At 36.9% G+C, this 16968-nt stretch overlaps 1 protein-coding gene across 1 annotated transcript in view; it reads right to left on the bottom strand.

The window, feature by feature from the left end:
• Positions 1-16968, bottom strand: part of Cnot4 (CCR4-NOT transcription complex, subunit 4) — a gene marked incomplete at its 3' end in the record, with an annotated part of 115938 nt that overhangs the window by 27376 nt on the left and 71594 nt on the right. Inside the window, 4 exon segments of the mRNA XM_005405477.2 lie at positions 1653-2150; positions 5198-5447; positions 7265-7322; positions 14803-14936. Coding sequence (XP_005405534.1) covers positions 1653-2150; positions 5198-5447; positions 7265-7322; positions 14803-14936 — 940 coding nt within the window.

Below are 16968 nucleotides of genomic sequence, written 5' to 3'. Positions count from 1 at the left end.
TTCTTCAATGAAGCCTCCCCAACAATTACAGGCTACACTGATGTCTCAGATTCCACTACCACACAGTTACCACCTTCGCACATGATTTGAATCTTATCTCTTCAAGTACCCTCTGCCTGGAAATAGTAGCCAAGTTTTATACTTCTTTTGTATTTCTACACGGGCTAGTTCACTGTTGGACAAACAGGAGCTGTTATAATGCTGTAATTGGTTTCATACTTTTATTTTTACTGTTTAGAGTATTTAGGGGAATTTAAATTTTATATTATTGTAACCAGGTAAAGATTAACTAGTAATTAAAATGCTACTTTTAAAAATGATTATGAGAAAAGCAAAGCAAAACAAAATTATATTCTTATACGCTATCTTGAATGGAAGAAAAGCTGTATATAGATACTAAATACTGAAGTGTTTCACAAGTGGGTACCTCACAGAAGGAAAAGACCAAAAATTGCTGCTCTGGATTATCTACTACCTACCATAATTAAATGAACAAATATCATGAACCTCATCAATGTGCAAATCACTATTTAGGTGCTCTCAAACTTATGTGAACTAACCTCACGGTGTCAACTGTTAACTTCACTATACACACAGCCACAAACTAAGACCCAGCTACTTGTCCACAGAACAGAACTTTTTGATTTCAAGGGAACACAACCAAACTACCTTGATGGATATCTATACATTCATCTCTCAACACTGCGAAAAACTAGAAAATGAATACCTTTCTGGTAAAAGTATACAACTGACACCATTGTGCCATGTAATACCTTAAAGGCCATGGCAAGACATAAAAAGAGTATGTAAGTTACGTAACAGAATAAGGGACTATTCCACTTGAATTAGGAGAGAAACAAACTCTTTCACATCATCTCTAGAGCCCAAATTGAAACAACAACACATTAACAAGAGTGACTCCCTAGAAGACAGTTTATCTAAAAAATGTTATATAGGATCTTAAAACCCCAAAGTTCTGAAACCTTCAAGGGTGGCAGTACAAAACCAGAAGTATTCTGGCATAAAACTTGTATTATCTTATATATACCTAACATTTTCCCCCAGAAATAAAAACGTGACAGATTAAAAGGGTAAATATCTTTCTTTGAACAATTCTTTTTCACAGAAGTATGTCTGTAATATCTGATATGCTTACACGACATTAATGATCAGTTCTCAAATATTAAGTACTCTATTAATATATAGCACAATTTTGATGTGTGTGTGTTTATCAGTCAAAATAAGTAATTGCTATAAGCAGTTAAGAGTGGCTTTATCCCTCATGCTCTCATTATTTAAAAATTTTTAACCTCTTTATTTTTAGAATGTAAAATCAGAATTTTTACTTTGGTGTTGGACTTTATAGCACCATAATTTCAGAGGTCATTTTCTTCTTCTTCTTCTTACAACTATCCTATTAAGTAAAATGCTTTCAAACAATAAATAGGTATAATACTCCACCATCCTTATAAAGCTCAATATTACAAGGCATCCACCTCATTAAAAATTTTTTAGATTATGATAAAGACTTTAATGTTTTCTCATAGAAATTTCTAAGCCTACTAAGTATTTTGCTACCCAACATCCCCACCCACAATACCCTGAAGGCATGAGTTACTCAAGAGTTCTCAAAAGGCTTTAACCGAACCTACCTGCTATAGGGATCCCTCCCAGACCTGTGCTGTGCTGTGGCGGGAGATTCAAGTCCAAGAAATGACTATTTGAGGTGGGGTTTGCTGTGTGGTTCAAGTGCATGACGCTATTGCGTGGAAAGGCCATCCAAGGATAGCGGGCTGCCTGGCCTGGAAAACTGAACGAATTATAAACCGCTCGGTGCTGCTGAAACTGAGGGAACCTCTGTGGCAAGACTGAAAAGGTACTATTGAGAGAGTTGGCATTTGTAGGTGCAGCAGGATGCAGGAATCCAGAGCCTGGGCCTTTGGCGGTTGTAGTGTGTGAAGAGGAGTTCTGAAGAGATGTGGGCGAAAGGGAAGGTTGGTCTTGGACAGACAGTTCCTTCTCAATCAGGTCTGCTAAGGCTTTTCTAGTAACATCAAAGGGATCAAAACCCAAGTCATCCTCTGGTTGTTTAGAAGAACCAAAGCCAAACGCTGCTTGCCAGTCTGTAGAGGATGACACTGGGATAGTTTCTGTTGGGAAGAGAAATAGTGATGAATATAAAATATAGAGTTCACTTTCACACTTAATTAGGATCCACACTAGTGCAACTTAAGCATGTCACATAATAAGATAAAAGCAAGTGTTATGGCTTGTATCAAGATGTCCCCCCAAAGCTTCATGCAGTCACAGGTAGGGCTTTTTCAGAGGTGGCTGGATCTAGAGTGTGTGATGCAGGGATTGATTCATGGTACAATGCTAGGACTAAGGGAGCTAGGATTAAGGGTGTGAGTGCTACCTGCCCTAAGTGGCCTGGATGAAATATAAGGAACAGAAAGAGCTGTAGTCACCCCTTGTTGTTCTGCTACCTTCTGCCTACTATGAACTTTTCCTTCCCTGCAAGGTTCCTCTGCTGTAACACTCTGCCTTGGAACCAGTTGACTACAAACTAAAACTTCTATAAAATATGAGATAAACAAAATTTCCTCTTTTAACTTTGGGTGGTGGGTATTTTCTCTCACCAATAAGAAAATCAGATATAATCTAGTACCACAGAAGTGAAGCCATTGCTGTGACTGTACCTGGCCATGTGGTTTAGGAGCCTTTGGAACTGGCTTGTGGGAAGGGGAAGAGTTAGGAAAGGTTCAGAGATGCTAACTAAAAAAATAGATTCTTAGGCTGTACTATATGGGAGAGTTTGATCAGAGCTCAGAAGGCCACAAAGCTGGTAAAGAACAGGCACAGGAAGTTTCTGCTGGAAAGAAGGACTGCATTGGCTGTTGGACTCCAGACAATGTGTGTAACGCCTTGGCAGAAAGTTTGTCTGCATTTTGCTTGTGTTGAGAGATTGCCTGAGACTGAGAATAAGGGCAGTGGACTAATTAATCTGGCAGAATAAGTTTCAAGGCAGTCTAATGTTTTTTAGCCAGATTTATGTTGAGAATCAAGAACCCAGCAGCATGTTATAAAATATTTTGAGTCTGGCCAGAAAGGAAGTGCTGGTAAAGCTATGGACGGCAAAGATAGAGCAGAGATCTTGATTGCTGAGAAGGAACAGGAGAAGAGAAAAGATGGCCCAAAGGTATCACAAGCAGCAGCAGGGTCCTACCCTTTGCAGCCTCAAAATTGCAAAAGTGAAAGACTTTGCTTTGAAGAGAGCCCCGGGGTACCATGTTCCAGAATGGCTGTGGGGTAGGGAAGCTGTTCCTCAGGATTTGGTTCATAGGCACTAGATCCCTACAACCAAGAGAGAAGGAAGCCTGGCTACTGCTCCTCCTGGCAGCAGACCTTGATATCATCCACGTGGTGAAGACTTTAGGCATATGTAGACTGCAGGAGTTATGGAGTTTGGAAAGCTTCCACCCAGATTTCAAAAGAAGGCCTGAGTGGCCAGGCAGTGTAACCCTGAGAGGGCAGTGTGTGAAGCTGAATATGAAGCCAAAGATGCAGTGGCAACCCCAAAAGTCTGGAGAAGCCAGGAACACAGATCATCCAAGGAAAGCTGCAAGGAGTGAGCAAAGCCAGCCAAAGAAAGAAACCATGGGAGCTACAAGCACAGAAGTGCTATAGGAATGGAGCCACCCAACTCCTTTAGAGTTTACATCTTGCCACAGATTGCCTCGGATGCTGCACATGGAAATACAGGCCTTAATGTTTGCCCTGCTGAATTCTGGTCTTGCTTTGCTCTCATTCCTTGCTCCAGTGCCTGTGTGTAACTTTTGGAATGGAAATGTCTATTTTGTGCCATTGAATTTTGGAAGTGTTTAACTTTCTCTTCATTTGTACAGGGGCTTGCAGCTAAAAGTTTGCCTTATATCTCAGGAGAATTTGGACTTGGATTTTTCAGCAATGCTGAAATTGGCAGGACTTTGGCAATTACTGGAGATGGACTAAATGTCTTTTGCATAAACAGATGTTTATGTGTCTTTGGGAGCCCAGAGATGGAATGTTATGGTTTGTGTCTAGATGTCCCCTCAAAGCCTCATGCAGTCATAGGTGGGACTTTTTCAGAGGTGGCTAGATCTAGAGTGTGTAACACTGGAATTCATTCATGGTGCGATGCTAGGGTCAAGGGCACTAGGATTAAGGATGTGAGTGCTACCCGCCCTACACAGCCTGGATAAGATGGATAGAAAGAGCTGTGGTTGCTCCCTTATTGCTTTGCTACTTTCTGCCTACACGAACTGTTTCTCCTCTGCAATGCTTGTCCGCCATGCCACCCTGCCTTGGAACCAGCTAATTATGGGTGAAAAACCTCTATGAACTGTGAGCTAAATAAATCCTTCCCCCTTTAACTCTGGGTGTTGGGTGCTTTGTCTCAGCAACAAGAAGAAAGAAACTAAGACTGCAAGTATATGCAAAATCTTCATGACTTTTTAGCACAGAAAGTTCACTAATTACAAGGAACACCACGTACTCCTAACAGTACTTTCACTTAAATTCCTAACTTCAAAAACTGATGAATTTAGATGGTTTTGCTAATCAAAAGGAAAAAAATCCTTGATCCAAATTATAGTCAGCTATTCACAATCAAAACCAGCCAGTCATTTAAATACAATTACAAATAAATTTGACAGTGCCTCATATACTAAGAAAAAATAATTCAATGAAAAAAATTTGGTAGTATTTTTAATTATCTGCTTCAGAAGTGCTGCAGTGAATGTTAATTTAAACCTTTCACATCAATTAAGAGAATTTAAAATGAATACAAATGGAAATAGCTAAAAAATGCAACAACTTTTACTACCAAGCAACTTCTTATCTCTTTATCAGTTGTGGAGAAAATTTTATCTACACAAATACAAACTGGACTAAAAAGCTAATTCCTCACTAATTCCCAGAGGAATAAGCTTTTTGATATGATACTGAGAAAATGACTTAATCTTCAATTTCTGGAGCAATCTTTGTTTTAGATCCTTCAACAATTTACCATTTAATTTCATATAGCTTAAATGTTTACATTTTTATAAATAGGGAGTACAAGAGGAAAGGGATAAATATGCACCCACAAAAGGGTATCACAGTTAGTCTATTAACAGTATATCAACAGTAAAATTACTAACCAGGGATTGCTACATACCTGATGTGAAGAGGCTCTGCGGTTCTGGTGCTGTTGGCCAGTCACTGGATGTCTGTGGGGAGCTGGGAAAAGGAGGAAGCCCGCTTGGGATAGGGTTGGGATGGCGAAAATTGTCTGAGAATAATGACTGTGACTCTGTTACTGCCCCTTCAAAAGGGGACCGTGCACTGTGATTGGATGAACTGATGGGGATGACTGGATTGGATTTTGATAAACCAGGTGGTGGTGAAGGTGTATCACTGTTAGGTATCTAAATAAAAAAGAAAAAGAAAATAATCAATACATAAGAAAATAACCAATACATTTTAATAAGTAATAATGAAAAAGATCTGCAACTACATATCAGGATAGTGGTCTTCAAACTAGGGAACTTGGAAACTTTTTAATAAAAGCAAGAGTTTCAGAAAAATCAAACTGTTAACTTATACTGGTACTCTTTTAAAGAAACTAACAACTGAAAACACAAAATCAATTTTCTCGCTTTTTGTAATTTTACTCCTCTTACTTCATTTTTCTTAAACTCCTCTTACTTCATAAGCACAGTAATATATCTTATTCTCTGAGATTTCATTATAGTATCTTTGCTTAGGTGCAAACTTTCCAGGGACCAAAGATAAATTACTAGAAATGTTTCAACTGGTAAGAATAGCACAACAGACTCTAATGACTAAATCTCTCTATAAACTAGATGATTCCCAATATTTTAGTTAACAAAACTGACAGAAGATCTACTTGAGTTGTTCCTGGACAGATAATCAAAAATCATTATCATGATAAATCTTTACATAATTCCTAGGTGTCTAATTCAGAAGTAATTCAAAGATTTGAAGAACAGTGATAGAATACTTTTTCTCCTTCCATCTACTTATTCATAGAAACAAGATTTCTCAGCACTTATGTCTTGGAAAAAATGAAAACCACAAAAGAATCGTTACTAAAACTTGCTCCATTTTACTAATAAGAGATATTCACCTAAGGATACATGAAAACTAATTTTCAAGTGGCCCAATTCATCTCATAACTACAGTATTTATGTTTAATGATTACTTTTTATGAAAGTCTACTTATATGTTGCTTTGATCAACTTAATATTAATAAAAATTCAGAAGAAAACCTGGCATTTAAATCAAGAACATTCTTATTTAAAATGTCTATTCTTACTTGAGAGTATGTTTTTCCAACAAAAGCTATCTCACATCAAGATAAAACTCCGTAATGGCAACCAGAAAGTGAGTTTAAGAAGAATGATGTAAAATTTCTGACTGTTAAAGAAGAGCTCGTGTATTTTTTTGAAATGTATGATGGGATATCAAAATGCAGTAGAAGCAAACGTGACAGATACCACATTAAATTCATTATACTTATTTAAGAATACACACTTTTGCCTAAGAACTTAAGATGAAACACTGTATTTTAGATTTTTTTTTCACCTATACTGTGGGAAACTGGATATTCTTTATGGAAGAGACTAAAACTACTTTATTTTACCAATGTAAGAAGATGTACAGAAACTCAAGTTAGTGAAAAGCTAGCAGAAAAAAGGCTGCCTAAGCAATAAGGTGACACAATGCATGCTGTCAGTCCTTCCCTTACTTAGCCTCACACGGGGTGCAAGTTCGAATAGCTCATTCGGGGAAAGAAACAAGGATCACTATTAAGAATAAGTACACCGCGTCCAAACTGCAGTTGACAGTAAAAGATAGGGAGAATATATTGAGGGAAAGCAACTCTTAAAAGCAAGAACACATAAGGCACACAGGCTTGGGACCATTTGGGTAGAATCGTAAGATCAGTGACCGCAGCCACTGTAAGATATTAATGTGCTCCGTTACAGCACGAGAATGCATGGTCCTGATGATAATTCTGAGTCATCAAGAAAAGGTTAGACTATAGTCTACATATTTGTGCAGATGAAGCCCAATAATAATGCATTTAACAAACCTGTCTGTCAGAGGTGTTTTAAATTGTGTCAGTATTTAAAGTACTCATTATGGAGAAAGTTTACTTGCATAGAATAACTTGTTTTCAGGCTACCTCTGATAAAGTGATATTTTACTTAAATCTTACCTGCTGGGAATTATCACCATTCCCTATACTGAGAGGATCTGAAGGTTTGTCAATGGGGCTGTAAAGAGAAAACAAATTAAATTTAAAAAGTCACTCTATTATACAACAAACAAAACTCCCCAAAAGCCAGAAAAATAGGCATTTTATTATCAGCTATGTTTACTACTGAGGCACTATGATATAAAACAGTAGGTTACATATGAAAGATACAAAAAAGTGTAAGATCCCTACCCTTGACTGCCCTTTAAGGAACTTACAGTCTAACTAAATTGTCCAAAACAATAGCGGAAGTGGTAATTTATTAAAAAAATTACTGCTTAACAAGGACAGTACTCCAATCAGTCAAAATCCATCATTTACTTTTGTGCATGTGATAAACATAGGCCTCATTAAAGTTTTTTTCCTAGATATTTGACAGAAGGGCATAAAAGTTATTAAAATGTTCCCTATGGGTTCTTTGTCTTTTGCAGCACTGGAGACTGAATCCTGGACTTCCTGTGTGCTAAGTAAGCACACTACCACTGAGCTACATCCCCGGTTTGTTTTACTTTGAGACAGGGTCTCACTTAGTCACCCAGGCTGGACTTAGACTTGAGATCCATCTGCCTCAGCCTCCTGAATAACTGGGATTACAGGTGTGCACCACCACACCCAGCTCCTACAGCAGTGGTCATGAACATGCTGCAGCGCGGTATATCACTGAAAGTTCTAAAAGGTTCACCATTATTCTTCTATAGGTTCTTAAGAGCTGTAAATTTCATATAATACTTCTAAATACTAGTCCCAATCCTGGAGAAGGCACATGTGTATGAAGTATGTTAATAAATATTTAAAGTTTTAAAACAATAGTAAACGACACATTGCCATTAATCCCCCTCAAAATACTCTCCCTCATTTCAAACACACCCCACTGTTCCTGCTACTTTCTGAAGCAGTTACAGAAGTTCTCTTTTACAAGTCAGTCTCTCTCTCTCCCTCCCTCTCCCTCCCCCTCTCTCCCCCTGCTCCCCCTCTCCCAAGGGAAGGAGGGAAAAGAATGAAAGAAAGAAAGAAAGAAAGAAAGAAAGAAAGAAAGAAAGAAAGAAAGAAAGAAAGAAAGAAAGAAAAAGCAGGCAGGCAGGCAAGAATAATAGGATAAATGTGCTTGAAGCAAGGAGTAACTTGAGGAGGATTCCTGGCAATGTGTCTTTTACTATAATAAATTTTCAAAATTTAAACATTTGGCATGTATTTTGATCATATTTCATGTATGTACACAGACATACATAAAACATTTCTGTACAAGCTACTACTCAAAAACATTAACATTTTATTCTTAGAAAATGCAGTACCATGGGAAAGGCAGAAAACACTAACTTCAAGTTCATTTTAACTCTTCTGACTTAAAAGAAAAATCTCTGTAAGCATTACAATACTGACCTAGTGACACAATTTCCATAATTAACTCACAGCATGAACAAAGGATGAGTATTACTACCCAAACAGATGTACAGTAAAATGAAGAGTCCATATTTCTCAAAATTATTCACTGGAAATAGAAAGTTACCTTACAAAGAGATAACTTACTGGGTCAGTGAGAAGAACTACAACCCAATCTGAATCTGAGGTATGTCATCTGCTGAGACATTGCTAAGATGCTCTTGATTCCAGTAAACAGATTATGTGCCAGAGCCAGCTATTAAAACTACTTTAAAAAAACTGCTTTAAGTCTTTGGAGAAAAGCAAAGCTAACATAAATGTGGCAAATGGGTAAAGTTTTGCAGGCAAGTTCAAATTTAAGTAGGTCTTAAAAAAGACTTACATATTAGAAGGAAGGAAAGCAGAAAAGATGGCAGTAGAGGTAACAATAGCATAAATGTCAAGGATCAAAAAGGTCACCAAAAAAGTCGTGTTTAGTGATCAATCAACTTGATGAATCTAGCTAACGAACAGGATGGTCTGAACAACAACAGGAAGTAAGGAGAGAAAGGATGAGGCCAGACTCCAAAGGCCAATGAAAATATCTAAGCACAGAAATGATCTAAACAAGTGGTATTTTAGAAAGATTACTTTGGTGGTGGCAAGAGCAGACTGGGACATAATTAGAGATAGTGTGAGACAAACTTGCACTATTCTTATGGGAATAATGGCTTCAAATTGAGAGGAAGAGGTATTAATAGAAACTTTAAAAAAAAAAGTACCATCACAAATGAACAATTTCAGGGTCTGGATCTTGGCTCACCTTTCCAGTCACCACCACTCAAGAACACTAAATAATAATTTTCAATGTAAGTGAGGTCAATCTTGCTGATGTCGAGGGCACTATAAGAAAGTGTAACTGCATAAAGAATAAGTTTCAAGAATGTTTCTGGGTGATAGCTAAGTAGAATAATTTATATCATCATGTCCGTGATCTCAAGAGCATTTTTATAAGCACTGATTCATAATGCCTTAAGCTCTACCTGGGAAAGCGTTATTGAACATGTTTAAAAATCTCTGGATCACTGTCATTAATTCAAAAATAGCTGCTGAACAATCAGGATTATGGCAAGCTCCTACTAAACTTATATCCCATTCAATTCTATTGTAGTATTCTCAATTTATTTCATAACTAGCACATTCAAGAAATAAATTAAAATGTCTAAAGATATGACTAGAAATCACATTATTTTCTGTATAGACTGTAACCAGTCAGTGATAATCAAACCTGGTGTAAGTATAACTATCAGTGGAAAAGATTTATCAAAAGGAAACAGATATATGTAAAACCCCATAGAAAGAAAGTATATCCTGGGGCTCCAAGAAGAACTCGACAACTGCATTCATCTGCTACCACTGTTAAAAGCCAGGCCACCTCAAGAGGAACTGCCCTAAGAGGCCCCATGGGCCATGCCCTGGATGCAAAGGAGACCACTGGAGATCAGTCTGCCCTCTGAGGTGGAGGCCCCAGAGCTCAGACCCATGCTACCAGTTACTCCAACAGGAATGAGAGGGCTTGGGGCATGGTCTGCCTTCTCCCTCTGGCCAGTCCGTCATCTCCATCGAGGAGCCCTGGGTAATCATGACTATGGAGGAACAAGAAAACAGCCTGTTGCTAGACACAGGAGCAAGTCTCTCGGTCCTTCTTTTCATTCCTGGCCTTCCTTCCAGCCATCATACCTCAGTGAAAGGAGTCACTGGTGAGGAGGTAATATGCTATTTTTGACAACCCTTAGGCTGTAACTACTTAATAGGTCCCTCTTGCATATCTCTGTCTTCCTGAGAAACCACTCTGAAGATACCACCACGTATTACAGAGCCATTGATATTTTCCTACTAATCTATCCATAACTGTGTAAAGTTTGTAATGTTCCTATCCTATTTCATAAATGGATGTATATTTATTATTATGTGTTTCCTACAACAACCATTGAGAATAGTTAATGATTTTTCAATAGGTCACTCATGTATAGCTCTATTTATTTTCTTTAGAAGCCACTTTGAAGATACCAAAGTATAGTACAACAACTCTTGATAATCTCCTACCTCTTTTGTCTGTAACTCACTATTATTTGTCTATTTGTTTTCCTGAGAAACTATTTTGTAGACAGTAATATGTAAAACGATAACCATTGATAATTTCCTACCATTTTGTCTGTAATTTGCTAAGTCCCCCCTATTATTATGTTATCCTTCTTTTATTCTTTAAAATAAAAAAAAATAAAAAATAAAAAAAAAATAGAAAGTATATTTACAAATTCCCATAAATATGAATTAGATTCCTAATGGCTACACAAAAAAGGAGTATCTCAGGGAAACTGCTAACAGGCCTGAGTTTTCATGATTCTGTTGGCACTGGATGTACAACTTAAAACAGACAAATATGTTTTACTTTCAACATTCACCCACTATTGCCATACCAAGTTGGTAACTGTTTAAAAAAAAAGGAAAAACAAATTTTAATAAACTGTGTTTACTTGTGAAGACAGAGACCTATTCTATGGACTGCTCCCTACCCCTGACATACCTGCCAGGTCCCAAGTACACCAGATGTAAGAAGCTCAGTTGTACTAAGACAAATTGCATAGGCTTTTGAAATTTAAAAACAGTTCACAAAACCCTATAGGCTTTCTGAAGACCTTCTTTGCCTCACAAAAAAACTTTCACTGTGAAGCTAAAGTTTAGCTATTCCCTCCACTTTCAATGGGAAGTATTTTTGTTTACCACCTGTACGGCACACATGAAGCAATGGGGCAGAAATTGCCCAGTGAGGGCAAAGACTAGAAAGCTGTCTGAAAAGCAAAGGATGCCAACATAGTTTGTCAAGGACAGAAATGTAAGGAAGTGGATAATATAAACTGAACTAAGCCAAAGAATGAGAGGGGCAGCATCAGAGGCTGACAATCTCTGACAAGGCTGAGTTGGAAGACTCTCCTATAGGTCACTGGAGTACTGACTGCGGTGCTAACCGAGAGAAAATGAGCAATCAAGACACTCAAGGCTACGGAGACGACACGGCTGATTAAAAAGCACTGGGTTCAAGTGGAACTACGAAATACTAACTGGGACTTAGATCTCATAACACCAAGATGGTATTTCAAGAGGATAATGTACGTAAACCTCTGCAGATAAAAATTCATAAATGTTTTCATACACTGTCTCACTGATTTTTAGGTTCTAGTCCTAAATAGTTCTGTAGTTCTGAAACCTATGGTGAAATTACAGACTTCTTAGGAGTACATATTTTTACAGTATCTCAGCCTCTATGATATTGTAAAAATATGTTCTAGGCTTTTATTCTCCCAAGATGAATACTGCAAACATGTACTAATAAAATTAATAATAAAAATTTTAAAACCTTGCTATTTGCTGCCTAGGAATGCCAAGAAATAAGAAAATGGAAAATTTCTTTTTTCCCAGGAAAGTTTAATTCTCAACTTACCTTGAGGGAGGAAAGGAGGGAAGGGGAGGGGAGGGGAGGAAGGAAAGGAAGGAGGGAGAGAAGAAGGGAAGGAGGGAGGGAGGAGGGAAGACAGGCAGGCAGGTACACAGGCAAAGAGAGAAAAAGAAAAAAGGAAAAGGAAAGAAAGAGAAAGGAAGGGAGGGAGAAAGAAAAATAGAGAAAGAAAGAAAGAAAGAAAGAAAGAAAGAAAGAAAGAAAGAAAGAAAGAAAGAAAGAAAGAGAAAGAAAGAAAGAAAGAAAGAAAGAAAGAAAGAAAGAAAGAAAGAAAGAAAGGAAGAAGGAAGAAGGAAGAAGGAAGAAGGAAGAAGGAAGAAGGAAGAAGGAAGAAGGAAGGAAGGAAGGAAGGAGGGAGGGAGGGAGGGAGGGAGGGAGGGAAGAAGGAAATACATTTACAAAATAAAAAGATGAGCCAGGCAAAGTGGTGCATGCCTGTAATCCCAGCACTCTGAGGCAGAAAAACTGCCATAGAGTTCAAGGCCAGCCTGGGCTACACAGTGAATTCAAGGCCAACTTGAACTGCATAGCAAGTTCCTATCTCAAAACACAAAACAAAACAAACAACAACAAATACCTATCTCTTGTATAAGACCGTAGGAAGACCAAAAAGAGTTAGTTGCCTGCTCATCACTAACCTGGCAACTTCCCTGTAGGAAGAAGTCTTACTAAAAATCCATCCCTACCACCTGCTTATAATAAAGACAAAATTGATAAAATAGTAGGCAATCCATTTAACTGATTACGAAGTATGTAAAAGCTGAATACTTATTACAAATGTCAACCAATTCCAATATTCACTTCCAATCTAAAGGGGAAAAGCTCAATAAATTAGAAATATCAAGGTATTTTCATATTGTAATTTAAAAGGCATCTTAAATAAATGATCAAAATCATACTTGAGTGACTAAAACATCAGATCTCTCCGCATCAAAGGAAAGAACAAGACAAAAATGCCTGCTAGCACTGCCAGTCTAACACTGCTCTTTAACTTTTAGCATGGGGATTCTCAATCACAAGCAGTGGTGGAAGATCTGAAAACAAATAGGAAAAGATTTTTAAAATCTCCACTGAGAGGCACAAAACACTTGGATATACCATGCTAGTGGTTGGGAGGACTTCATATTGTAGATTATAAATTCTTCCAAAACTGACTTATAAATTCAATGCATTTTGAAACACAGATAACTGATCAACTAATTGAGAAAATTTAGATCTCTGTAATTTACAAAGAAACAAACACATAAAACATGGGAAACTTTGGAATTCACAACGTATAAAAATTTTACTCTATTAGTCACATATAAATTAAAATGAGACACTGGTTTTTCTGTTTATGAACACTAGGAGGAAAAAATTCAGGAAACAGGTACTCTCAAACTCTTAGACCAAGCAGTTTGATTTTCAGAAACAATCAATGTTAAAATATTTACATGAAAAGACATTCAACACAGTGTTATAAATAATACCAATAAAATAAGTGAAAATAAGAGGAAAATAAAGTAAAAAAAATAAGACTAGCTTAATAGATTTGAAATATTCACTTTCTGTGAAAACTCCTGGGTACTAAGATCACATAAAATATTTATTATTTCTGTATGTTTTCTTAATTTTTTTCACATTTCCATCAACACAAACATATTATTTTTATATTCAGAAAACAATGAGTGTTATTCCAAAGAAATAATCTAAATTTTAAAGTTCTGCTCTGCAAACTCTAGGGGCTATAACTGAGAGTATGACTTTAACTAGATTAGTGACATTTTTAATGAGAATGATGATGTATATATAAATGTTAAATGCATCTGACATAAATATTTCAACAGCCTCGTTCTTCTACCAAGCACTATAGAAGTAGTAACCAATAAGATAAGTAATTACATTTGGTTCATCATGAACATGCAGAGCTAGAAAAGTATAGGTACAGGGGCTGGGGATTTAGCTCAGCGGCACAGCACCTGCCTGGCAAGCGTAAGGTCATGGGTTCGATTCCTGATACCAAGAAAAAAACAACAAAAAAAAAGGATAGGTAAAAATGGTCACAAGAAAAGGTCAAAGTTTATTACTCAGAAAGATTTCTGTTTGGTTTTATCCTTTCTTACTAACCTTGATACAAACAAATCTCAGAGTTTACAGTAATTTTATGTTTTGTGGCCTATTTATGTATTTATGAGGTGTGATCAAAATACACAATGAATGCTTAAACATGAGTATTAATACGGTAAGATATATTGACACTAACCCTCTCACACTACTCTCACTTGCAACACATTTATCTCATGTTTTGGGGCACTGTCTGAAGCATTTCTGGAAGTTCACTTTTGTGAGTGTCTTTACAAGACGTGATCAAACATGGTGAATGCTGTAGCCCAGTGCTACCTAGTGGAAAGGCAGGCTCATACAAATATTACAGTGTGCCCGTATCCACATATTCACAAGATCTGGTACCATGCAATTTTTGGCTCATTCCCAAAGTCAAGGAGTAAAACAAAGACTTCACCCAGAAACTGTGAGTCTATACTACCTTACAGCCAAACAACTGTGCGTAGGTCATAGACCTTGTCAATAACAGAAGACTGACAGGAGGGTAAAAATGTCTGACTATATTAGCATCAGTACTTACGCATCATACCTCTGCAGTGGTGTCACTTTATTCTTATTCTTATCAACTGAACCCGTAGACAGCTGAAGAAAATTAGGATTTAATTTATACAATTCCTGAAGTAGCTTCTGTTCATATTCTTGGTGTTTACCCGCCTAATGAAAGCAGAAATTAAAACTGCAGTAGGATTCACAAAATGGTTGGTAGAAAATACTGCATTACCTTTTGAATTAGTAGAAGTATCTTAAATGAAACACACAAAATTTCTCATGGAGTCAAAGAAAACTACAAAGATGAAAGTTACAAAACTTCTAGACCAGCAAAAATTTATATATATATATATTCCATAAATTAAGGCATTTCATTAACTTCTATTATACAGAAAAGCATATTAAGGAGAGGATAATTTCCCTACCTCAGAAACTAAAGGTCCATTTTAGACCTACTTGCAAGATGTTCACATAATTAAATCTTCTTTTTTTTTTTTTTTGGTTTTTCTCCGGTACCGGGAACTGAACTCACAACCTTGCGCTTGCCAGGCAGGCGCTTTTGCCGCTGAGCTAAATCCCCAGCCCTAATTAAATCTTCTAACAGGTAATCACTGAGTTTCTAAAAATCACTCCAAATTTATCAATGACCCTGTTTCATTTAGAAATTAACACTTTAAGTAACTGTTTCTATAGTCTTCATTATCTTGGCACTAACTAAAAATTATATGAATTTGTTTTTACTTTCTCCTTTATGCTCACCAAGAATAACATAAAAGTTAATGTATTTTAAACTGTGAATCAAGGGTCAGCAGTTTATAGCCACATGCTTATTTGTGCAAATAAAATCTCATTGAGACATAATTATGCTCATTCATTTACAAACTGTCTAGGGTTCCCTTCTGGCTACAAAAGGCGGAGTGGAGTGTTAACAAAAGACAGGGATAGCTGTGACAGAGATTACATACCTACAAGTTCTAAGATATTTACTACATGGAGGTGGCCCTTTGCAGGCTACATGTAACGGGAAAATGCTGTATTTACCACAGACAGGCAGCTGCGTATCTGAGAGTACTATCACAAATACTGTGGGGGAAAACAGGCAAAAACTGATGCCAGAAGCTAATTAGGTAGAAGATTCAATGATCGTGAAATTAGTTTGAGTAAGTTTTTGCTGTTTGCCTGTATATAATGACTAGAAGAACATTTTTACTTACATTCAGGGATCTTTATTATTTTAAAATTCTGATAAACTTATGGCAAAACCAACATGGAAGAGACCAAAACAGAAGCAAAATAACAAAAAGTGCAGACATTCTCATTTAAATGAGCACAACTATATACTGTGTACTGCACAACACATCATCCCTACTCTGAGAGGCCACTTGCTCATTTCAACTGGATCTCTAAATACTAAAATTGGAGCTATGGGGGGGAAAAAAAAAAAAATATATATATATATATATATATACACACGTGCGCATGCAAGATAGCTAAGATAATTGTACTACTAATTTCTATTAGTTCACTGAAAGGAAGTTAGTGCTTATATTGTTCGATCGATTTTGCATGCCTATCTCTTGTAATCTGAGCCACTACTTTGAAGATAACAATATTCAATCTAATAACCAGTGTTAATTTCCTATCACCTTTTTTTAAAATTCTGTATCATTTTATTGTTTTTTCTTTCTTTCAATTTAAAAAAAAGAATGATTTTCTAATTTTTTCATGATGTAATTTATTCAAATTTCCTTCCTGTACTGAGAAAGTTTTAGCAAAGAAAGGCCCTTTCAAAGTAATTTTTAAACTGAAGAGCATGCAACATGTGAAAAGAATCTCAAGAAAAAAATGCATTTAGATGTGGATTTTATGTGTTTGTGTGCATGCGTGCAATATTAGAAACTGAGCCTAGGACCTTTGCATTGAGCTACATCCCCAGCCCTTTTATTTTTGTTTGAGATAGCATCTCACTAAGTTGCCCAGGCTATGTTTAAACTCACAATACTCCTGCATCAGCCTCCCAGGAGTGTACTGGGATTACAGGAGTGGACTACCACATCTGGCCAGATTTTACATTTTGAAAATATAAGAAGGCGGAGCTGGGAATTTAGCTCAGCGGCAAAAGCGCCTGCCTGGCAAGCGCAAGGTCGTGAGTTCGGTTCCTGGTACCGGAGAAAAACCAAAAAAAGGGGCCGGAGAT

Source organism: Chinchilla lanigera, unplaced genomic scaffold (genome assembly GCF_000276665.1).
Source record: "Chinchilla lanigera isolate Chin_1 unplaced genomic scaffold, ChiLan1.0 scaffold00093, whole genome shotgun sequence".
Taxonomy (NCBI): Eukaryota; Metazoa; Chordata; class Mammalia; order Rodentia; family Chinchillidae; genus Chinchilla; species Chinchilla lanigera.
Note: the sequence above shows the minus strand (reverse complement) of the source record. Positions and strands in the feature narration are given on the sequence as shown.